Genomic DNA, 24,982 nt, shown 5'->3' with positions numbered 1-24,982 from the left:
ACAACATTATTGTGTACTATACGGGGCATCACCACCGAGACAGTCATTACACTCATTTACTATACATCCATGTTATCAAGCTCCTACCTGTGGTGTTTTGCTATGTTTTCAAACATACAGCAGACATTTGCCACTTTTTATTGGGCATTTTATAAGTAGTCGTGCAGTGCATCTATATTGACACCATTTGTTAGTTTTTCTTTTTCTTTTAACCACTAAAGGTGCATGGGAGGGAGGCTGCACTATTGTGCTCAAGCTGCAAAAAATGCATACTTCCAGAAGGTTTTGTCATATAGGATATATGTTAGTAATATATATTCTAGGGCAGCACGGTGGAACAGGGGTTAGTGCGTATGCCTCACAATACAAAGGTCCATCTCAGGGCCTAAATTAGCTGTCAAAGTGTACCAACTTCTCAGTTTATAGCCACACTGTTTTACTATCAATCTGTCACAGGGGTTAGTACATGTGCCTTTGAAATAAGAAGGTCCTCGGTTCGATCCTGTGCTCGGATCTTTCTGTATGGAAATTGCGTGTTCTCCCCCTGACTGCGTGGGTTCCCTCCGGGTACTCCGGGTTCCTCCCACTTCCAAAGACATGCACCTAGGATAGGCAACACTAAATTGGTCCAAGTGTGTAAATGTGAATGTTGTCTGTCTATCTGTGTTGACCCTGCAATGAGGAGGCGACTTGTCCAGGGTGTCCACCCAAATGCAGCTGAGATAGGCTCCAGCGGCCCCAAAAGGGACAAGCGGTAGAAAATGGACGGATGGATATATATTTTATGTGAAAAAACAAATGTCTCTAAAAAAATATGAAGTGACACCATAATGCATTAGTTGAATTTGTTTTTTTCAGTCCCTTAAGTCATCAAGTAGCTACGAAATTATAAAAGGATGTTGCTGAAAAGACAATGTGTCTAATATTTTTTTTACTTCTGACGGTTCAAATATCTTGAAGCGTACATGTAGGACAGATAATTATCTGTCTTTGCAGAGTGAGCACTCCTCTCTCACAACCGTGTTTTGAACTATCAGTTTGAGAGTCCTTTTTTAAAATGTGCTAAATGTGACGAACTGTCACTTCTTTTCAGTTTGTTTCCTTGTTTTTGTATTCACTTCCTGTCAGTGCTCTTACTTTGTTGTTTTTCCCGTTTGTTCCGCTGAGCATTGTTTTTTCCTCAACTGCCGTTGATTGGCAGCCGGTCCACACCTGCTGTCAATCAACATGTACTCTATTTATACTTTGTCTCGAGCACGCCTCAGGGCTCGATGATAAAACTTATGTTTGGAACATCTATTTTTAGACTGCATTATTTTTCTGTTTTGTATGAGATGAAAACTCATCAGCTCTTCAGGTTCTTGCATCACTGGGGTAACAAAACGGCAGTCATGCGGTTTCCCAACACTAAATAAAAAAAAAAGAAGCAAAATAGTGCTCCCAAAATAGTGATGAGTGTTGATAAATCACATTGTGGGTGCTAATATATAATATTTGCATCTTCTCCTCCGAATATTGTGTGGGTTTTGATGATAAGAATATATTTTGCATATTAAGACGGAGCCATAAAATGGATTGCACACCTTATTCTGCCCAAACCCAATCCATTTTGCACATGTTTAGTAGATCAACTTTACGTGTGCTATCAAGTTTGCACGTGTTTTAATACATGCAAACCTGTAGTAAATCAGGCCCCATGTTTACAATCAATAAATATTCTAAGATATCATTGCGCGGACTAAATATTACTGTTAACATTATTTCCTATCAGAATGAAACGGGACAAGAGGATTTCCGTCTTTTAGATTTAAATTAAGACGTGAATATTGTTTGAATTCAGTTTGTCTTGCGCTCTGTTAATGGAACAGCTGTGACACATTAGAATTGGCGTGTTTAGAAAAAAAGCACTTTCATGTGCGAAAAAAAAGAGGAAATGCTTGTAGATCATGGGCGTCCGTCAAGGACTTTTCAACAGCTCAAGGAAAGTAGAAATATTCCAATCTTGCTCGAAGACGTCCTGCGATATAAAAAGTGTCAGATTAAAAATAAAACTCTTAAAGAGGAAATGATTATTTTTTGGACAAATGTCTTTTCAAGATGATGAATTAATGATGACCTGCAAAAATAAGCAACGTTGGCCCCTTAGCAAGGTTGTCTTTTGTGCACAAGAGACGTTTACGACTTTCCTCCGAAAAAATGTGATTTAGTGCCGTTTTTGGATCACACACTCAGCCAAAAACATGACTAGTCTCCATTTCTGGTTCTTCTGTTTTTATGAAGCTTTTACACGCTTTCTCAAAACCAGAGATGAGGCAAAGTCGCAGATGTTTCGAACTGGCAAACACGCTCACTAATGCGAGTCATGCAAGCGCGCCGGGCCACGCGCCAAAAGGACAGTTTTTTAATATTAGTCAGTGGACATGTGAGACATCTGGAGCAGCTGCGGGTGTGCTGAGACAATGCCGGTTGCTCGTGACAAAAGATGAGGACACTTTTTATTTGGTACCTTATGTGACCTCGCATACATCATATTTATGACAAGGCAGGTGCTCAACATCAACATCAAAACATCAAACTCATGGTCAAGATGAACTGTTAGAGCCATTTCGGACATACAGTTCTGGTCAAAAGTTTACATACACTTGTAAAGAACATAATGTCATGGCTGTCTTGAGTGTCCAATAATTTTTTTTTTTGTGATAGAGTGATTGGAGCACATACTTGTTGGTCACAAAAAACATAGATGAAGTTTGGTTCTTTTATGAATTCATTATGGGTCTACTGAAAATGTGACCAAATCTGCTGGGTCAAAAGTATACATACAGCAATGTTAATATTTGCTTACATGTCCTTTGGCAAGTTTCACTGCAATAAAACACTTATGGTAGCCATCCACAAGCTTCTGGTTGAATTTTTAACCACTTTTCAATTGGTGCAGTTCAGCTAAATGTGTTGGTTTTCTGACATGGACTTGTTTCTTCAGCATTGTCCACATGTTTAAGTCAGGACTTTGGGAAGGCCATTCTAAAACCTTAATTCTAGCCTGATTTAGCAATTTCTTTACCACTTTTGACATGCGTTTGGGTCATTGTCCTGTTGGAACACCCAACTGTGCCCAAGACACAATCTTCGGGCTGATGATTTTTCATTGTCCCATCGGTCTACACTTCTGTTAAAATGTAATAATCACTTATTCTTCTGTTGTTTGATACTTTACATTAGTTGTGGGTGATACCAAAAATGTGGGTATCAATCCGATACCAAGTATTTACAGGATCATACAATGGTCATATTCAAAGTCCTCATGTGTCCATGGACATATTTCCTGAGTTTATAAACATCATATAAATAAAAAAAATAAAAAAACGAAAGATGTTGTGATGCCAAACAATACCAACATAATCGTAGTGGTATCAACAAGATACACTTTCATTACAGTGAATGTAAGGTGTAGATCCACCAATGGTGTTTAAGTTAAAGTTAAAGTACCAATGATTGTCACACACACACTAGGTGTGGTGAAATTTGTCCTCTGCATTTGACCCATCCCCTTGCTTACCCCCTGGGAGATTGAGGGGAGCAGTGGGCAGTAGCGGTGCCGCGCCCGGGAATCACTTCTGGTAATTTAACCCCCAATTCCAACCCTTGATGCTGAGTGCCAAGCAGGGAGGTAATGGGTCCCATTTTTATTGTCTTTGGTATGACTCGCCGGGGTTTGAACCCACAACCGACAAATCTCACGGCTGACACCAGAATCCAATGCAGACCTAACTCTGCCAGGCTACAATAGTGGGTGGGGTTGTATATTGTAGCCGGAAGAGTTAAGGCTGCATGGATTCTGGGTATTTGTTCTGTTGTGTTTATGTTGTGTTACGGTGCGAATGTTCTCCCAAAATGTGTTTGTCATTCTTGTTTGGTGTGGGTTCACAATTTGGCGCATATTTGTAACAGTCTTAAAGTTGTTTATACGGCCATTCTCAGTGTGACCTGTGTGGCTGTTGACCAAGTATTTCTTGCAGTCTCTTACTGCGTTAAAAGAACCGGAATAGAAAATGTGGCTGGGCTGGCACTCTGTTTGTACATGCTGTGGAGGATGGCTAAAGGCAGTGCCCCCTCAATATTGGTTGTAGGATGAAATTCTGTTGAATGATTATTCCTGGAGGGGCACTGAAAATCATTAGCCTCCCGGAAAAATCGAGTGTATACAACTATGAAGCACACGAAGCATGTAAAGTGCCACTCATATAAAACTTGCGGGCAGCGCCAACATTAAATTTTCACATCAAGGTGTGGGCCGCAAAATAACGTCTCGCAGGCCGCAATTGGACGCGGTCCGCGTGTTTGAGACCCCTGCCCTAGGCAAAAGTTTGATTCAACAAGTATATTTAATATTTTTGACCACTGTAACTTTAGTCATAGTTTGAACAGTACTGGATTATAAAACACTGGAATATTACATTCGCTCCCTACTGATCCACGCTTCCATTATTGGATTCAAGCCACGACAGTATTTTTTTCTACTTGTCACTATTAAGCAGACAACCTCCACATTTCCTGTTTCAGCCTGTAGCTACCAACAGAGGATAAACTTCTATCAGCGTTAAGTGGAAGGAACGTGTACACAGGGCCGAGGCTGAGGTATGGCTACACAGAACAACTTTTTAAAAATTGTAATTATTAATTTATTTTTTATTCGCAGGATATAAACAGAACAAAGGGTAACAATGACATTAAATTAGTAAAGAGAAATAAAAAATACTTGCAAAATTAAATGATTAACTTTTTTTTGTACCTCCTTTCATTTTCCTATCATCAGTTGATAAGATATTTTGCATGGTATTTAATGTTTATAATAGTTTTCTATTGTATTTATACTGTAACGGACCGGGTCCTATGTTATGTTATAGGTTATTCAATGTTTAACAGATGTTTGTAGTTTCCAGTGGCCTTGTAGGCATCATTGTTACGTGCAGTTTTCTCTGCCAATGTTCGTCCTTATTTACATGTGTTCTGTGTGTTGATTGGCTGGCAAAAGGTGGACTCCAGCAGAGAAAGTGGAGAACATTCGGTTTCCTACGCGTGTTGAGTGGTAGAAATGACGTACAGTAGTAAGACGCTTCTGTTTGTGTATTAGTGGTTTATTTTGCTGTCGACTATGGCCAACAGGAGTCGGATTGTAATGACTTCCACTGAAGGCTCGTAAACCTTTAACAACAGCTCCAGTCACCTCATTACAATATTTAGTCCTACCACTGCCTATAAAGAATAGAATAGAGTTTTACTGTCATTATTACAGTGAACAGGTTCAAAGAACAAAGAAATTGGAGCAGATCCCTTAAGGTGCATACACAATAATATAGTAAATATAAATAGTTAAAAAGATAAAAAAGAAGATATATCTATATATGTATATATCCACGCAAAATATTATATATTTTAAACTTTCCGAGGTAACTGTCCTGAAGGAATCAATAAACCCCGTTTCCATATGAGTTTGGAAATTGTGTTAGATGTAAATATAAACGAAATACAATGATTTGCAAATCTTTTTCAACCCATATTGACTTGAATGCACTACAAAGACAAGATATTTGATGTTCAAAACTCATACATTTTTTTTTTTTTTTGCAAATGATAATTAACTCAGAATTTCATGGCTGCAACACGTGCCAAAGTAGTTGGGAAAGGGCATGTTCACCACAGTGTTACATCACCTTTTCTTTTAACAACACTCAATAAACGTTTGGGAACTGAGGAACTAATTGTTGAAGCTTTGAAAGTGGAATTCTTTCTCATTCTTGTTTTATGTAGAGCTTCAGTCGTTCAACAGTCCGGGGTCTCCGCTGTCGTATTTTACGCTTTATAATGCACCACACATTTTTGATGGGAGACAGGTCTGGACTACAGACGGGCCAGGAAAGTACCCGCACTTTTTTTCTACGAAACCACGCTGTTGTAACACGTGACTTGGCATTGTCTTGCTGAAATAAGCAGGGACGTCCATGATAATGTTGCTTGGATGACAACATATGTTGCTCCAAAACCTGTATGGACTATTCAGCATTAATGGTGCCTTCACAGATGTGGTAAGTTACCCATGCCTTGGGCACTAATACACCTCCATACCATCACACATGCTGGCTTTTGAACTTTGCGCCTATAACAGTCCGGATGGTTATTTTCCTCTTTGTTCCGGAGGACACCACATCCACAGTTTCCAAATATAATTTGAAATGTGGACTTGTCAGACCACAGGTTACTTTTCCACTTTGCTCAGTCCATCTCAGATGAGCTCGGGCCCAGCGAAGCCATACATCCGTAAACGTGGATGCATATGCAAAAGTGCAATATATTTCTGTACAGTAATCTATTTATTTCTATCTGCACCTTAATGCTGTTTCATCCTGCACTACCATGAGCCAATGCAACAAAATTGTGTTCTTATCTGTACTGTAAAGTTAAAATTTGAATGACAATAAAAGTAAGTCTAAGTCTAAGTCAATCCAAAACACACACTGTAACTTTTGGGTGTTAAACCCCATCCAGAAAAAAACTATAAGGGGACTAAAAAAAACATGGCAACCAAAATTTCATTGCATGGGCACCTCCAGGACTTAATTGTCCAGAATCATTGAAAAAACTTTGAAGACTTATATCATGTATATTAGCATTGACCACAACCCATAGCGTTTGCTACAAACGGCATTTACTGTTATGCAAAAGCATGAGGACACCACATGGTGTAATGAATGCAATTTGATGAGAAACAGTCCCTTCAGGAATTTGGGACGTTGCAATTGCGCCAATTGACGATTGAAACCAATCCCTGCAAATAACGTGTGGATTTGCAACTGCGTGCAGATTTTGACCAATCATTGTCATTTTCACTAATACATTTGTTCCTAACTCGCACATCAACTACATCGCCCTTACGTCCTTGTTGAGATAGGCACGTGTGATGGTAATCTCTCCTCATTTACCACCAAATGTTTCGCAATGGATTGCGCTCAACAGTTCACCAACATATGTGCAGATTGTGTTGATTGAAACATTAACTAAAGTTTATGGTTGTCAACTTAAGTACGCATCCATAAAAAAAAAACATACTTGTAGACAACAGAGGAGGCAGTGGACAAATTTTTGGTCGTGTTTATTTTAAAACTACACACGCATTTGTGTGTATTGGTCACTGTCCGCATTGCGTATTAGGAGGTTTGCAAGCCTTACAAGAGGAACTGCACTTTTTTGTTGGAATTGTGCCTATCATTCTCAATCCTTATGTAATAAAAGCACACAAGTTTTTATTTTCATGCATTCTAACTAGCAAATAAATGCGATCAAATAAATGGAGCCTATGGAAGCCGCCCTATTCCACCTATAAAGCACTGAAAGAACACTTATAAACCACCTCCATCAATGTTTTATATACACACTGGAGGTATATGTAATGTAGGAAACAGGCACATCATAATACCATGTTAGGAATTTTGATCATTTAAGCAAACGCGGCGACATTAATTTCACAATCGCATCAAAACGTCCACTTTTTCCTTCGACCACATCACTGATTTCTACTCACTGCAGGCTTCGAGTAGACAAACATTTTAAAATATCACTTACTGTACAATGTCTGCTCTCCTGGGATGCAGACCGATGGGATGTTGATACATTTCAGTTTAGATGAAGAATGGCTCACAATCCTCGTAAAAAACATGGTGAGATGGATCAAAGTTTCTTTTCGTGTATTTCTTTCCATTTCGGGTATACATTGGATGCCAAAGTTGATCTAGTTATCGGATGATGTCCTCATCTTCTACTATTGGGGTGAGAGACGTGATGATCCGCTGCCTAGATCATATTTTCTTTAAGTTTAGGATTCATTTAGTTCTGTTCCAGGACCACTGTTTTGTGTTCCTTGTTGCCTTATAAAACCCTGCTGCGAATTCCTTCAATTACCCCCATTATGTTTTGTATCAACAGTTTTCATATGTCACCGACAGAGACATTGAAAAAGTGTGTTATTGTCTATGCTATGGCGACATCTTTCGGACTAGTTGGCTCACTGCAGGTGCTAGGTTGAAAATGTATTGCCTGCTTAGTGCCCTAAACCAGAAGTATATTATGTGTTGTCTACTATTGGTCTATAGCGTTCTGTTCCAAATGATTCTATAATAATAATAATAATAATAATAATAATAATAATCATAATATTAATAATAATAATATAATATTGGATTTGATTTATATCGCACTTTTTAATCGATTTAGATACTCAAAGCACTCACAAAGAAGTGAGAACCCCTTATTCATTACTCTACATTCACCATTCATTACACCAAGCAATGTTTAAGTTTTACAATTTAACTAAAACAATTCTATTTAATAAACCGTTCCATGTGTGATGCCTGTAAGAATGTTTTCCCTGCATATTTGTACGTGATATCGTAATGTATCAAGCCAGAATCGTTAGCATTAGCAATTACGCTAACATGTTTACAAGTGTCTTAGTTAGTATTATTAACTTACAATGGCGTTCCTTTGTATTGTTTCAGTTTCGTAAATTCACCTAGACCACACTGTGGAGTTATTGACCCTATTTAGCTGATTAGAGAGCTGGCTTTCACTGTCTTCTGTTTTTACTGCCGTATGACATGCACCATTCAGAAGCAATTAAGGTACGTAAACAAACAATTACAAAGTATTTTGTACCAGTATTTATCTGCGGCCTATAGTCCGGTGGGCTAATGTTTGTAAAAATATTTATTTCTTACAAAAAAATTGGTGGGTGCGGCTTAAATACCGGTGCGCTCCATACCACGATTTGATTAACGTGGACCCCAACTTAAACAAGTTGAAAAACTTATTCGGGTGTTACCATTTAGTGGTCAATTGTACGGAATATGTACTGTACTGTGCAATCTACTAATAAAAGTATCATTCAATCAATCAATCAAAGCCTGAAAAGTACGGTAAATAAGCTGCGCTTCACATGAGATGAATAAGTAGAACAAAAAAACTTACTTGGGCTCCTCAGTTACGACCATCTCCTCTTCGACTTCGAGCTCGATGGCCTGCTTGTGCCACAAAGGTTTGGCCTCAACAGGTAATAAATCTAAAGAAAAAAAAAAGCTCTTTAAGCCATTCAAATGCTTGAAAAAACAATTTCCTCGAAAAGGCATGACTACTAGCGAAGTGGACTCGAGCAGCCAAACGTTTCTCAGTCTGGTTTCCACTTCAAATATTTGACCTGAAAAATATGTACCCTCTTGTGCTGCACACTTAAAAAACATCAACCATTGTTTGTAAGAACAAAAAAAACATTTTACTCCAAAAATTATTGGTAAATAGTTTTCTAACTAATTTTTTGGGGTCATAGTAACAGAAGAGTGTGTCTTCTTTAATTGACCCTTCATGAATGTGGCAAAGTAGGTACTGCAGGAAAGTGACAAGTATTGTTGGCAATAAGCTCCTCAGTCAAAAAGGTGGAATTTGTGTCAAAACGCTCATAACAAACAGAATGCTCAGTTTTCAGAGTTTTTTTTTATGATTTTACGATTGACAGGGGTTGATTTATTTTGATGCTTAAAAAATGTAGTTTGACCCTGCAAGTGATCATTTCCATCAGTTTGATTTGGGGAAAAGAATGCTCTTTCTTCCGAACATTTAACGAAAAAAATTGGTGTGTCAATCAATCTTGTACATACAGAAAAGGATTAGCACCTTTTTACAATTGCCCATTAAAAGTGACATTTTGGGGGGCGGTATAGCTCGGTTGGTAGAGCGGCCGTGCCAGCAACTTGAGGGTTGCAAATTCAATCCCCGCTTCCGCCATCCTAGTCGATGCCGTTGTGTCCTGGGGCAAGACACTTTACCCACCTGCTCCCAGTGCCACCCACACTGGTTTAAATGTAACTTAGATATTGGGTTTCACCATGTGAAGCACTTTGAGTCATTTGAGGAAAAAGCGCTATATAAACATAATTTCACTTCACCTTTCATGACTTTTGTCATTTCTGACTTATAAATGTTGTCACAAGATTGGATACTCATGTTAAACAATGCCTCAGCATCAAATCATAAGGTTCATGCATTTTGGTGTTTTTCCAGTCCGGCTACGTCGGGACGTCAGAATGAGGTGGACACACTTATTTGGACGTTAAGTTAAGCAAGGATAAAGTATTATTATCATCTAATTGTACCATGTGCATAATACAGTAACACCGATGTGCGACATGCAGGGACATACGTTCTGCTAAAAGCTGCTTTTTTAATGCACTCTCTGATTTGAGAGTGTGCAGGTGTACCTAATGTTGAGACCTGGTACATCTATTTAATGTTTTTGAAGTTCATTATCGACCATGCATGGAAAAAAATAAATAGCGGTGTACACTTCAAGATACATATTTGACAGTGTACATTTTCAAAGGAAAAATTCCGATACTTTGAAAGAGGGTGGGGCATGGTGTCATTTGCAATCTGGTAGCGCCTCCAGAAACGAACATCTTGCAGACGGACTCAAAAAACAGGTCATCATTGTGACTGTGGAGCAAAATGTACACAGAATTTACATCAAAGCATATTTTCTACCATATGTATTATTCTAGACCAAAAGGATGTGTTTTTAAATGTAGATAGTAATCATCCGGAAAAGGGTGGAGTGCCATCTCCGGGTTGGGGAGGAGACCCTGCCCCAAGTGGAGGAGTTCAAGTACCTAGGAGTCTTGTTCACGAGTGGGGGAAGAGTGGATCGTGAGATCGACAGGCGGATCGGTGCGGCGTCTTCAGTAATGCGGACGTTGTATCGATCCGTTGTGGTGAAGAAGGAGCTGAGCCGGAAGGCAAAGCTCTCAATTTACCGGTCGATCTACGTTCCCATCCTCACCTATGGTCATGAGCTTTGGGTCATGACCGAAAGGATAAGATCACGGGTACAAGCGGCCGAAATGAGTTTCCTCCGCCGGGTGGCGGGGCTCTCCCTTAGAGATAGGGTGAGAAGCTCTGCCATCCGGGAGGAACTCAACGTAAAGCCGCTGCTCCTCCACATCGAGAGGAGCCAGATGAGGTGGTTCGGGCATCTGGTCAGGATGCCACCCGAACGCCCCCTAGGGATGTGTTTAGGGCACGTCCAGCTGGTAGGAGGCCACGGGGAAGACCCAGGACACGTTGGGAAGACTATGTCTCCCGGCTGGCCTGGGAACGCCTCGGGATCCCCCGGGAAGAGCTAGACGAAGTGGCTGGAGATAGGGAAGTCTGGGCTTCCCTGCTTAGGCTGCTGCCCCCGCGACCCGACCTCGGATAAGCGGAAGATGATGGATGGATGGATGGATGGATAGTAATCATCATGAAAGAATGCACTGCAAAAAGTCAGTGTTCAAAAACAAGAAGAAAACTAAATTGGGGTATTTTATTTGAACGAAGCAAAATTATCTGCCAATAGAACAAGAACATTTGTTTTGTCAAGACTTTCCAAAACAAGTAAAATTAGCTAACTTCAATGAACCCCAAAAATACCTTTAAAAAAGTATATTCTTACTGATAACAAGTGCACTTTTCTTGGTAGAAACAAAGACCTTTTTGCATAATATGTTGAAAAATATTCTTAAATTAAGGCAATGTTAGTGCCATTATCTTGACATAATGATATGCGCTCGGCATCATGATTTTTCTTTTCATTCTTGAAGTAAGAAATTATTACTTTATAATAGTAGTTTTATACTTGTGAGTGTTGATGACACAGCTTTGCAACAGTTGATATTCTAGTTTCAAGCATGTTTTACTCAATAGAGGTCATCAAATCTCAGCAACAAGCTGTAATATCTTACTGAGATCATTTAAGACCAAAACCCTTAAAACATGTATAACATTGTAACATAAAATCGGCTTAGTGAGAAGAATAATCTTATCAGACAGAAAATAAGCGAATATCACCCTTATTTGAGATATTTAATCTTACTTAGATTTCAGTTTTTGCAGTGTGTGAATAAGTGAGACACTCAGCCTTCAGACTGTTTTAAGTTCTAATAATAGCAGGGGTTGACGTATTTTTTACCACCAAAACATGCAGTTATAGCATGTTTAAAAACCCACCTATTGCTTTGTAGCAGGGCACTGTGACCAGGCACTCCTCTTTAATGTGGGGCTTGGTGGTGGGGTTGCATCCTCCAGCATGGAGCCCCCTGTGGTCAATGCAGAGCACCACCCTGTAGCGCAGACCCTGACCGCATGTCACTGTGCACTGGCGGGAGATATGACATATACTGTAAATGTTTCTTATCTGGCTTTTCTGACTCCATGTTGATTTAAGATAAATTCAAGGAGATGCTTTGAAAAGTATCAAAAACGTACGGGAGACCACTCCTGGGCCAGCCAGGTGGGGCAGTCGAAGGCGTTGCATGGCTGCAAAATGGCCGTCTTGGGGGCATAGAGACACTTCCACTCCTCGGTCGGTGTGATGGTGCCTTGCATGTCCTCCTCCACACAGGAGACAGAGCGGCTCTGGATGCCTCCGCCGCCGCAGGAAGTGGAGCAGGCTGTCCAGGGGCTGCTTTCCCACCTTAAACGTGTTTGTGTGTGTGTGTGTGTGTGAATAAATATTACATTTCAACATTTCTGTTAACAAAGATTTGCGTCAGCCTATGACACAGTCATTTTGATAGTAGGCTAATAAAGTTAATACACACACTTCTATAGGAGAAGGTGTGTCGAAACTCTTGGCCTGTACACTCTCTCTCTCTCTCTCTCTCTCTCTCTCTCTCTCTCTCTCTCTCTCTCTCTCTCTCTCTCTCTCTCTCTCTCTCTCTCTCTCTCTCTCTCTATATATATATATATATATATATATATATATATATGTCCGTCCATCCATCCATCCATTTTCTACCGCTTATTCCCTTTGGGGTCGCGGGAGGGGGGGAGGGGGGGGGGCTGGTGCCTATCTCAGCTACGATTGGGCTTAAGGCGGCGTACACCCTGGACAAGTCGCCACCTCATCGCAGGGCCAACACAGATAGACGGACAACATTCACACTCACATTCACACATTAGGGCCAATTCAGTGTTGCCAATCAACCTATCCCCAGGTGCATGTCTTTGGAAGTGGGAAGAAGCCGGAGTACCCGGAGGGAACCCACGCAGTCTTGGGGAGGACATGCAAACTCCACACTGAAAGATCCCGAGTCCGGGATTGAACCCAGGAATACTCAGGACCTTCGTATTGTGAGGCAGACGCACTAACCCCACCGTGAAGCCTAATATATATATATATATATATATATATATATATATATATATATATATATATATATATGACAGGTCTAGGTGATATATAATAAACAGTTTCTCTTTCTCTTTCTCGTTTCTCAGTTATTATATATCACCCAGACCTGTCATCACTCAACAAGCGCAGTGAAATCATGTCAACATGCTGTCACAGACGGAAACACCTCCTAGGTAACACATGAGCCAATCACCACGCCCCTACGCCTGCCTGTACCTACCCACTCTGTGCCCTATATAAACCATTGTATGTGAATGCTTCCTTTAAAATCTCCTGATGATTGAGGGAACCCCTCAAGAAACAGTTCTGTAGAGATGAAGTAGTCTTGTGATTTTTCCCACACATACATATTGCGCTCTACCACGGTATCGAGCACTATTCTCTGGATAATCCAATTAAGACATATATATATATATATATATATATATATATATATATATACATATATATATATATATATATATATATATATATATATATATATATATATATATATATAATATTGTAAGTATATTGGTATTTAATGTAGATAAGGACATACCGAGGCAAGGGGTGGTAGAGGTCATAAGGCATAATCTCCTTGTAGCCATCACTGAAAGACATCATACTCTGTAAGACAATTTACTGTAATTTTTTTTAATGTCGAAAGAAGCAAGAAATGTACAATATTCTTACTTGGCAAGACAAGGCTCCATGTTGCATTCCTCCAATTTAGGTTTGGGCTTGATGTTCTCCGGGTAATAATGGCAGTACTGGTCCACAACCACGCGGCCACTGCGAATGTCAAAGCACTCGGCAGACGTCAGCTGGTATCCTAAAGGAAAAATACCCACGCTGGTTTGATGTTGTTATGATAATAATGGTGCTGCATGTTGGCAAACTACCTCCTCCACACGTGACAGAGCAAGGGAAGAAGTCCGTCTCCCTCCAGCGGTGGATAATAGGCTGGTAGAAGATGTACTGGATGACGCTGTCTGCTCCACTTGCAAACTGGACCTGAAGGAAATATAATACAATGTTTGTATCATACACTAAAATACATGGTTTTGGACAAGCCCAAAAAATCCTATTGGACATCTTCTAGTTGAAATAAAAAATACTATTTAAGTTTAGTAGGAGGACACCTAAAAACTACAGTTATACAACTTCATTATTTATATGAAGAAAATTTCAAAATTTTACAATATACTTTTTTTATTTTGATAAACAAGTTGTAGTATAACAGGAAAATGTGCCTAATATAACAGGAATGTTTTATTTATTTCGAGAAAAAAAAAGTTCAAATATCTGACTACTTTTACAAAAAACAAATCTTATTCTTAGACAAAGTTGTAATATGTAGATCATAAAATTGGGAAGTGTTATGCTTTAAAATTGTATCTTAAGAGAAAAATGTCATAATCTTTTAAGAATACAGACATATTTTTCAAAAATAGTCGCAAAGTAAAGCGTGTAATTTTATGAGAGCAACTAGAAAATAAATAGTCAAAGTACAGTGTTATTTTTGGAAAAAAAAAAACATTGTACTGTTACGACGACACGTCACAATATAAAAAAAATAAATGTTAAAGAATAAAGTTGTGTTATTTTAGGCCAGAGGTCGGCAACTCAAAATGTTGAAAGAGCCGTATTGGATAAAAATAAAAAAATAAAATCTGTCTGGAGCTGCAAAAAAAATCAAAAGCCTTGTATAAGTGTTATAATGAAGACAACATCTTGTAAGTGTCTATATTGGCTATATTAACCTACTATCAACATGACGGTCATAGGCTGACGCAAATCTTTGTTAACAAAAATATTGAAATGTAATATTTAATCCACACATTTTTACAACATTTGAAATCATTAGTAAAATTGAGGCTTCTCAGAAGGTGAGACAACTCTTGGAAATAACTGGCTTTTAATGGTCTAGATGTGTGTATCCAAGTTTAAGGAAACGGTAGGCAGTCTTCTTCTAATGGATTTACTACAGTCTTTGCAAGCTGGGTAACGTTTGCTCTGGTCCGGAACAACGTGGTACACAAATGACTATCAGAAATACAGCCAATATTACATACAGATAATGTGTCATGAGACATACAAATTTAAATTGAATTAAGAGGACATAACGGAAATTAAATGAGCTCCAATATACCTACAAATAAGGCATAATGATGCGATATGTACATACAGCTAGCCTAGATAGCATGTTAGCATTGATAAGCCAGCAGTCATCCATCCATCAATCCATTTTCTACCAGTAACCAAATATGATAGATAGATAGATGGATAGAAAGTGCTTTATTGATCCCTGGGGGAAATTCAGCACCACAGTTTGCTCACAATAAACAATAATAATAATAAACAATATATGACATATATTATATATATAATATATGAATTATATAAATATATTCTACATATATTCTGCATTAAGTGCAGTCAAGAAGGAACAAATGCATTATACAGTCTGATGGCTGTCGGTATGAAGGATATGCCTGATAAGTACTCCACATAAGTCAATAACATCAACAAAACTCACCTTTGTGCATTCACGCACAGCATAAAAAGTTTGTTGGACAAAATGAGACAAAAATGGGGTGGCGTAAAACACGTCTTAGAAGGTCGGAGAAAGTTGCACATGTAAACAAACTACGCTGAGTTCAAGGACCATCAAAATTACTAAGACGATAGTCTCTAATCACTGAAGCATGTTTAATATAAACAGTGTGATTTCTAACAATTAAGTAGGTTTGTGTCATGTTTGTTCTCGATAAGAAACCATGTTAAAACAAAAATTATATTTTTCAATTGTTCATACATTTTTTAAAAAGCTCCAGAGAGCCACCAGGGCGGTGCTAAAGAGCAGGGGTAGCCGAACCCCGTTTTAGGCTAAAAGTGAAAGTCAAGAAATAACATCATATTCTGAGAATACTGTCTTAATTTTGGGGTATAGGGCCATATTTGTTTCAGGAACAAAACATCTTCAAGAATAAAGTTGTAATTTTATGAGACTAAAGGTATTATCTAGAGGATCTCAAGTGCAACTTCAGTAAGGTCCCATGCATAAAATTTTGACCTTCAAAATTAAAATGACAACTTTACCACTGGAAAATGTTTTAAAACTTTTTTTCTCATAATAATCCATAATAAATGTCCAACTTTATGTAACCATATTTTGGTTTTCACCACATTGAAACAACAATTCTAATGGTTGCCGAAGATTTGTGAAGAAGAATCCAGCTTTTAGTGTCGCACATTGTACATTTTTAAACTCTTACCTGGATGGTGAAATCAGCCCAGAGTGGCCCAGGAATTCTCAGGACTTCTTTGTCGGCGAGTTTCTGGTAATCCAAGGTGGTATTTTCCAGGTGGTACTGCCCTGACTTATTAAGGACAAGTTGGCCTTTCACCCCTTGCAGAGTCTTACTCCCCACAGCTAAAGCAAAAACACAAAATCGCACATTTGTCAATAAATGTTGTGTTTCTACACTCATAACAATCCCAAAATCCATTTGCAACAAAAACATATCAAATTGTACCTTTAAATAAATGGTCTTGACAAGATATTTGTTATATTTTTCCGTCAATAGGCTCCAACGTAATGACTTAATCACCAAATGTTATATTTTTGGCACCATTTACCATGTTTACTGTCATACATGTGTCAGGAAGTGGGAGCATAGAGACGGTAAGTAAAACAATATTGTTTTAATATAAACAAAAAACCCATTCACAATGAGTGGAAAAAAACCAACAAAAAAAGGAGAGTGCAGCTAATAGTGCACAAGACACAGACATTTTTTTGGGAGGTAAACAGACACTCAGATCGACAGGTAACAACACGTAGACATGAAGCAATGATCCGGCCAAACTTAAATAGTAGCCTGATCGGCAACCGGGACACACCTGTACCTGGTTGACAATCAGGCTCCTATTGAGGAAGCCTGCGCAGAGCACAAGGAAATGCTAAATAAAGACACAGGACAAGAACTAAGATACCACACACATGGAATAAGCAAACATAGTAAGTGTCTATTTGTGTTGGCTCTGTGATGAGGTGGCGACTTGTCCAGGGTGTATGCCGCCTTCCGCCGGAATGCAGCTGAGATAGGCTCCAGCATCGCTTGCGACCTCGAACGGGACAAGCGGTAGAAAATAGATGGATGGATGGAAGTTCGATGGATGGAAGTTCAAAACAGTGACAAGATTTTGTACCAACTTAGCAGAAAAGTCTTTTTAGCGCCACCTGCTTGTTTGAATGTATAAAGTTTGAGTCCGCCAAGTGTAAAACAAAAAAATATTTTCGGCCTTTGTCGCAAAATCTTTTTCCAGATTAGGTTGTTTAGTGCCACATGCACAACGCTATTGAACTTTGAATATGAAACTCCCGCTATTTTTCATGATCTATTTTTGGGAAGGAGTATTTTTGAAGGTTTATATGACTTGAGAAAAATAATAGACAAAAATGTCCATCACGTCAATAAAAGAGATCGTACGCTCGTTACGATCTCTAAAATAATTTGCGGCAAACTGCCTCGAGTCATATAATAACTTAAAGGTCTTGACCAGGTCTTTTCATATTTGTAATCAATTAATGACTAAACCACCAAAAATCATGTTTTTTTGTGGCATCCAACATGTTTTGTTATTATATAGAAAATAATTGCTTGGGGATAGGTCGTTTGTTGCCACTTGCTGGTTTTCATCTATAAATCTTTAGACTCTTAAATATAAAACGACCCTTGTTTTCAAGACCCGTTTTTGAAAACAACAAAACTGTGACAAGACAATGATAGTAAAAAAACAAAAAACAAATCCTAGGGTATAATTGCCTATAAAAGTTCAAATAAATGTTTGAAAAGATTGCACCCAAACCATGTTGAGTTGTACCTTAAATTAAAAGTCTGACAATAACCGCCTTATGTTAAAGTCAATATAAACTAAAAAATGGAAGGGCACCCTGGACCTACCAGGACTTACACAAGTGATCCGGGCCTTTGAGGACAAGACGTACGTGTCGACTCTGATAGGGGATCACCACCACAGTGTCCTCGGCTGCAGTTCGACAGAAAAAGACAACATGTCAGACATTTTAATCAAGAATTTCAACCAGCACCCATCACAATGCAGTTCTATGAGGGAACCTGTAACGATCTTTTTCCCGGATCATAGTTTGTTTACGTTTGATTTCACTTGTTGACTTCTGTTTCAGCACCACTGTTTTGTGTCTCCTTGGTTGCCATGACTATTCATTGTTTTCACCTGCCACTGATTAGTGTTCGGGACGCTCACCTGTTACCGGGCACTAATCAGAGAGCTAATTAGTTCTGCCTTTCGCCACACTCGGGCTGGTGCTTTTCTATTACGTCGTGGTCGCATGGTGATGCACGAATTGTTCTCCCAACATGCAGACGAAACTCCGGATGCAGTGTGCAAGTAATACAATTATTTAATGCTCATAACTCAGGCAGGAACAAACAAACAAACACAAGAAGAGCGTGCCTATAGCATAAGAGCTAACGGAATAGCTAAGAAGGAAACACATAGGTGAAAGCTTAGCTCAGGGATCCAAAGGGTAATTGGTGGAAACTGTTGAATGGAAGAAAACAAAAGCACCACCCTGAATGTGGCAAAAAGCAGGACTAAATAACTCTCTTATTAGTGCACGGGAACAGGTGAGTGTCCCGAACACTAATCAGAGGCAGGTGAAAATAATGAATAGCTATGGCAACCAAAGAGACACAAAACCGGGGTGCTAAGACAGAACTAAGCAAACAAGTGAACTCAAACGTAAACAAACTATGATCCGGGCAAAAGATCATGACAGAACCTACTTTTTCCTGAGGCATGCTGGGATTTGTAGTGTCCTCGCACAAGCCGGCAGGAGGAGCCATCTCCACTGCACACGCCACAGTTGTCTTCTTTGGCCGCGCTTCCCAATTCGTGGTCGCAGCCGACGATCTGGTAAGGAAAAGCGGTATATTGATGTGTGCAACAATCAGGATAATCGTTTTGCGGTATCTATTTTAATACCTTTGGAGATAGTTTGTGCTGTTAAAATGTCATACAAGTTCCTTCAGAAGTCTTTTCCCAATGTTAAAGGGGAACATTATCACCAGACCTACGTATGCGTCAATATATACCTTGATGTTGCAGAAAAAAGACCATATGTTTTTTTAACCGATTTCCGAACTCCAAAAGGGTGAATTTGGCGATTTAAATGCCTTTCCATTGTTCGCCTGTTGGAGCAATGACCTTTCACCCGTGACGTCACATCGTGAAGCGACCCGCCATTTTCTCAAACACATTACACACACCAAGTCAAATCAGCTCTGTTATTTTCCGTTTTTTCGACTGTTTTCCGGTACCTTGGAGACATCATGCCTCGTCTGTGTTGGAGGGTGTAACAAACGAACAGAAACAGATTCAAGTTGCACCAGTGGCCAAAAGATGCGAAAGTCCCTTGTTTGTTCTGCACACTGTACCGACGACAGCTATGCTACAACAGAGATGGCACAGAGATGCCAAGAATGTATGGATATCCTGCGACACTCAAAGCAGATGCATTTCCAACGATAAAGTCAAATAAATCACAAAGGTGAGTTTTGTTGATGTTATTGACTTATGTGGAGTGTGCTAATCAGACATATTTGGTCACGGCATGACTGCAAGCTAATCGATGCTAACATGCAATTTAAGATGGCTGTATGTACATATTGCATCATTATGCCTCATTTGTAGCTATATTTGCCTCCAGCCTTTCCCTCCACCCACATTTAATGTCAAACAAACACATACCAATCGTTGGTTAGAAGGGGATCGCCAAATTCGTCCGCGCTTCCTCCCGTGCCGCTGTCTGTCATGATATGGCTCAAAAGCTTCTGTTTCTTCTTTAATTTCGTTTTCGGTACCTGCCTCCACTCCAACCATCCGTTTCAATACATGTGTAATCTGTTGAAACGCTTACGGCGCTGAAATCCGAGTCTGAATCCGAGCTAATATCGCTATCCGCCATGTTTGTTTCTGTGTGGTCATGCTGTGATGTCACAGGATAATTGACGGGTGGATATAACGACGGTTAAATCAGGCACTTCGAAGCTGTTTTTCGGGATATTGTGTGATGGGTAAAACTTTGAGAAAAACTTAGAAAAATAAAATAAGCCACGGGGAACTGATTTTTATTGGTTTTAACCTTTCAGAAATTGTGATAATGTTCCCCTTTAAGACCGCTTTCCATACAGGCATTGGCAAAGGACACCCCTGGGGTGTAATGCAGCAGTGCAGAGACATGCTGGATGCAAACCAACTTCCCATCCAATCTTATGGAGTTTGAGAGGTGCTAAAAAGAAGAATGGGGTGAAAATGCCCAACGATGGGCAGGCCAAGCTAGTGGCATCGTATTTAAAAATATATGAGACTGTAATTGCCATCCAACTGTGCATCAACAAAGGCTGTGAATATTGTGTATACTTTTTTTTTATTTATTTTTTTATTATTATTATTTGTCATTACATTTTCCAAATTATTAAATAAAAACATTGTCATATTATCACTATATGGCATAGAGTTTTGAGGAAACAAATCCATTTATCCCATATTGTAGTAAGGCTGTAACATAACAAAATGTGGAGAAAAAAAAGTGAAGCACTGTAAATGCTTTCCGGATGCACTGTAATTTAGGAACATTTTGGATATAAGATCTGACTTATATTACTGAGGTGTGGTTGTATTGTTTAATAAGTATGTGTCAATTAAAGGGCATTTTATGACTTTTCCTAATTTGATTACATGCTATAAAAATAAAGACAAAACTAAAGTAAACTGTTTCAGAACGGAACTCTTGGTGAATATTAAATAGTAAATGGGTTATACTCGTATCGCGCTTTTCTACCTTCAAGGTACTCAAAGCGCTTTGACACTATTTCCACATTCACCCATTCACACACATTCACACACAGATTGCAGGAACTGCCATGCAAGGCCCTAACCACGACTCATCAGGAGCAAGGGTGAAGTGTCTTGCTCAAGGACACAACGCATGTGACCAGGTTGGTAGAAGGTGGAGATTGAACCAGTAACCCTCACGTTGCTGGCACGGCCACGGCCGTTACTTGATAACGAGGTACTTTTAGGGCCAGTGTAATCTAAAACACTATTTCATACAAGATACTGTGTATAAATAGGGGGTCCCTGCTCCATCTATATTTTAATTCGGGGGTCAATGGCCTGGAAAACATTCAATAGTCAGGGATGGGCAGCGACATTTCTTCATCAGCGATTTTTACTTATGAATATATTTTCAGTATCATTCCAATCATTTTCTTAACACTGTTTATTTAACAAATATTAATGTTCATTAACATTGACTGCACGTACCTGCTGAAAATGGTTTGTGGTAAAAAAAATAAAAATAAAATGCTAAAAAAAAAAAAAAAAGTTTGAAAAGCAGCAAAATATTTGTTATTATTTTTTTTTTTTAAATTATATACAGTACAGGCCAAGATTTTGGACACACCTTCTCCTCATTCAATGCGTTTTCTTTATTTTCATGACTATTTACATTCTAGATTGTCAATGAAGGCATCAACACTAGGAATGAACATATGTGGCGTTATGTACTTAACAAAAAAATTTGAAATAACTGACAACACGTTTTATATTCTAGTTTCTTCACCCTTTGCTCTAATTACTGCTTTGTACACTCTTTGCATTCTCTCGATGGGCTTCGAGCACACCTGTGAAGTGAAAATCATTTCAGATGACTACCTCCTGAAGCCCATCGAGAGAATGCCAAGAGTAGGCAAAAAAGTAATCAGAGCAATGGGTGGTTATTCTGAGGAAACTACAATATAAAACATATTTTCGTAAATTTCACCTTTTTTGTTAAATACGTAACTCCACGCGTTCATTAATTGTGTTGATGCCTTCAGTGACTATCTACAATGTAAATAATCATAAAAATTAAAAAAACTACTTGAATGAGAAGGTGTGTCCAAACTTTTGTCCTGTACTGTGTATAAAAAATATCCCACAACTTTCCCTGGAGGATGTAATAAAATCCAGCTATGAAAAAACAGTGATGCCCAACTAAATCAATTACAAATGCACATTTTTTTCAGACCTGTCTTTGGTGGTGTACTACCTGGCACACTCCGCTGATGCACATGTCCAGGGACTCCGTGTAGCACCGCGTCCCGTCCAGAACCTTGGGCGCCAACTCGACCACCACGCCCGACGAGCCCTCGGCCTTGCATTTGAGGGTGCAGGGGTTGTCTGGGTCATTGTAGAGAGGCAGCCAGTCGTGATAGCGGCCCTGGTAGCGGACATCGGCGTGGGCTGAACACTGCTGAGCCCGGAAGTCTCCCGCGTCCGCAGGGCATTCCTGTAATGAAAACATAGACATAGTAAGAGCACAGTATTCTCCATAACATTCAGTCATTTTAAGAAATACTACATTAAAGAGAAACAACTTACCACATTACTGCATGTGCGATATTTGATATTCTGCCCTTCACATGTCCTGCAGAAGTAAGGCAAGGGGGGAAAAAAGTGTGTCAACTGACTTTCTGTGGTGTTGAATGATGAGGCAGACCACAACACATACGCACACTCGGCGGTTAGCTTGACATTGGGCAACCACAAGTGGCCCTAAGACATAATAATGTCCCTTCAATGTGAATATAAGCGCTATGTCAAAGTGGATTTATCATAGCTGGAAATCTGACCTGGAATTCACCTATATTCCAACTTTTAACCCATTGAAGCCAGTGGTGTGCTGTCAGGACCAACAAGGCCTTCTATGCTGGCCTATCATAACCACAAATCCTGATCATAATTATAGATACAAGTATTATTTTATTTACTTTCCCTAAATATCTAAAAGTATTCATATTCTCCTCATGTCATATTCCAGTGCTGTTGTTTTTAGGTTAAAGTGTTTATCCAATCAGAATTCAGCTAGCTTATGTTGCCATGCTGTGCCAAATCTGCCAGAGGCCTTCAGATTCAGCAATGCGGGCGTCTGTGCACTGTAAATGAACAAGGACATACAGTTGATAGACAATTGCGATAGCCAATTATATCACGTGTTGTTGTCTGTAAGGCCTTCCAGCTGGCCAAAGACAGATATATATTGTGATGTTATGAGCCAGGTTAATAACATAAGCACTCCATTACCCAGCATGCCATACTAGTGAAGAGCATGCGCAGTAGCGCCGTTTTGGTTGATTGCAGCGGGATGTTTTTGATGAGCACACTGTGGAGCGAAATTTAAGAACCCAGCCAACACGCCTCGACTACATATTTTATGATTAGACAAGACAACACATTTATTTGCAAGGACATTTTCAAGAAGGATATTTAAAGATAAACTACATCTTGTGAGACGATGTCGGCCAACCCCGGAAGCTCGAATGGATGCTACAAACCGTGAATTCAAATATTTTATTTATTTATTTTTTCATGTTTATTATGTTTTTTGCAGTTTTAATTTTGACAGTAACACATAAGATATGTTTTAATTGGTGATGCGGGTTTATTGATTTTTAAATGCGCCAGAGAATACAATTGTACAATGTTGATGTGGTGATTCAGCACGGCAGTGGCATCACGGTATTACAGGGTTTAGTACGTGTGCCTCACAATACCAAAGTCCTGAGTTCAATCCCGCGCTCGGGATCTTTCTGTGTGGAGTTTGCATGTTCTCCCCGTGACTGCGTGGGTTCCCTCCGGGTACTCCGGCTTCCTCCCACTTCCAAAGACATGCACCTGGGGATAGGTTGATTGGCAACACTAAATTGGCCCTAGTGTGTGAATGTGAGTGTGAATGTTGAATGTCTATCTGTGTTGGCCCTGCAATGAGGTGGCGACTTGTCCAGGGTGTTCACAGCCTTCTGCCCAAATGCAGATAAGATAGGCTCCAGCACCCCCCGTGACCCCAAAAGGGACAAGCAGTAGAAAATAGATGGATGGATGAATTGGCTGAATCAGCCAATTAAAAAAATGGTTTGTGCCAGAAAATAAATTCTAATTGCAAATTATTAGCTTTGAAACAACAAAAAAAGTATGTTCTTTTATTCAGAGTCGTTTTATATCCGGGTCACTTTTGAGGTGTTTCATTCTTTGCTATCAGCATTTCCCTTTTGCTTGTTACGAGACCAAAGAGTGGTACCGGCTGTAAAAGCACCCGATGTGTTACGAGGTGTTTGGCGTCGTCGGTGTAGACATGCACGTGTATTAAAAGCGCAGACGACAGCGCTTACAACTTCATGCAGACTCGTTGGTGGTGGTAACCCCGTCTCACAACACCTTACTGTTGGCATGGGGACAAGAGAGTCCCCCTGCTGTTTCGGTAAATCAAAGAACATCATAAAAAAAGCACGGGGCCTCATTGTGTGTGTGTGTATGTGTCTTTTCCAAAGCTAAAAAACATACCCGCAACACCGCTGACCCTTAAATGTTCATACATACACATGGGACTGACGCGGAAAAAAGTGCAGACGAAACAAATCGTGTCGCCCGAGCTAGTCCCTTGATCGCATGCTGCATTATTAACCGCAGCACAGCAAAGTGTGGACATGTGGATGGGCTGTTGCACCCATGCTTAAGTGCTGTTGTATTATTTATGACCAGCGAGATGCTCTCTTACTGTTATTAAAAACACGTACAAAAAAAAAATGAAATTACAAGTTCTGGCAGATTGCATTTCTCCTTCTTGGAGGGGTTTAC

At 39.5% G+C, this 24,982-nt stretch overlaps 1 protein-coding gene across 2 annotated transcripts in view; it reads right to left on the bottom strand.

Moving 5' to 3' along the window:
• Positions 1–24,982, bottom strand: part of adamtsl3 (ADAMTS-like 3) — a 152,094-nt gene that overhangs the window by 20,807 nt on the left and 106,305 nt on the right. For both annotated transcript variants that reach the window (XM_061913551.1, XM_061913552.1), the window contains 11 exons: positions 22,730–22,775; positions 22,398–22,637; positions 19,090–19,216; positions 18,236–18,310; positions 16,534–16,691; positions 14,158–14,269; positions 13,949–14,087; positions 13,815–13,865; positions 12,346–12,553; positions 12,088–12,235; positions 9,022–9,112 (listed from right to left, as the gene is read on the bottom strand). In XM_061913551.1, coding sequence (XP_061769535.1) covers positions 9,022–9,112; positions 12,088–12,235; positions 12,346–12,553; positions 13,815–13,865; positions 13,949–14,087; positions 14,158–14,269; positions 16,534–16,691; positions 18,236–18,310; positions 19,090–19,216; positions 22,398–22,637; positions 22,730–22,775 — 1,395 coding nt within the window. The remainder of the gene's footprint in view (positions 1–9,021; positions 9,113–12,087; positions 12,236–12,345; positions 12,554–13,814; positions 13,866–13,948; positions 14,088–14,157; positions 14,270–16,533; positions 16,692–18,235; positions 18,311–19,089; positions 19,217–22,397; positions 22,638–22,729; positions 22,776–24,982) is intronic.

The sequence above is a fragment of the Nerophis ophidion genome, linkage group LG10 (genome assembly GCF_033978795.1).
Source record: "Nerophis ophidion isolate RoL-2023_Sa linkage group LG10, RoL_Noph_v1.0, whole genome shotgun sequence".
NCBI classification, from domain to species: domain Eukaryota; kingdom Metazoa; phylum Chordata; class Actinopteri; order Syngnathiformes; family Syngnathidae; genus Nerophis; species Nerophis ophidion.
The sequence above is the reverse complement of the archived record's forward strand: the minus strand, read 5'-3'. Positions and strand labels throughout refer to the sequence as shown.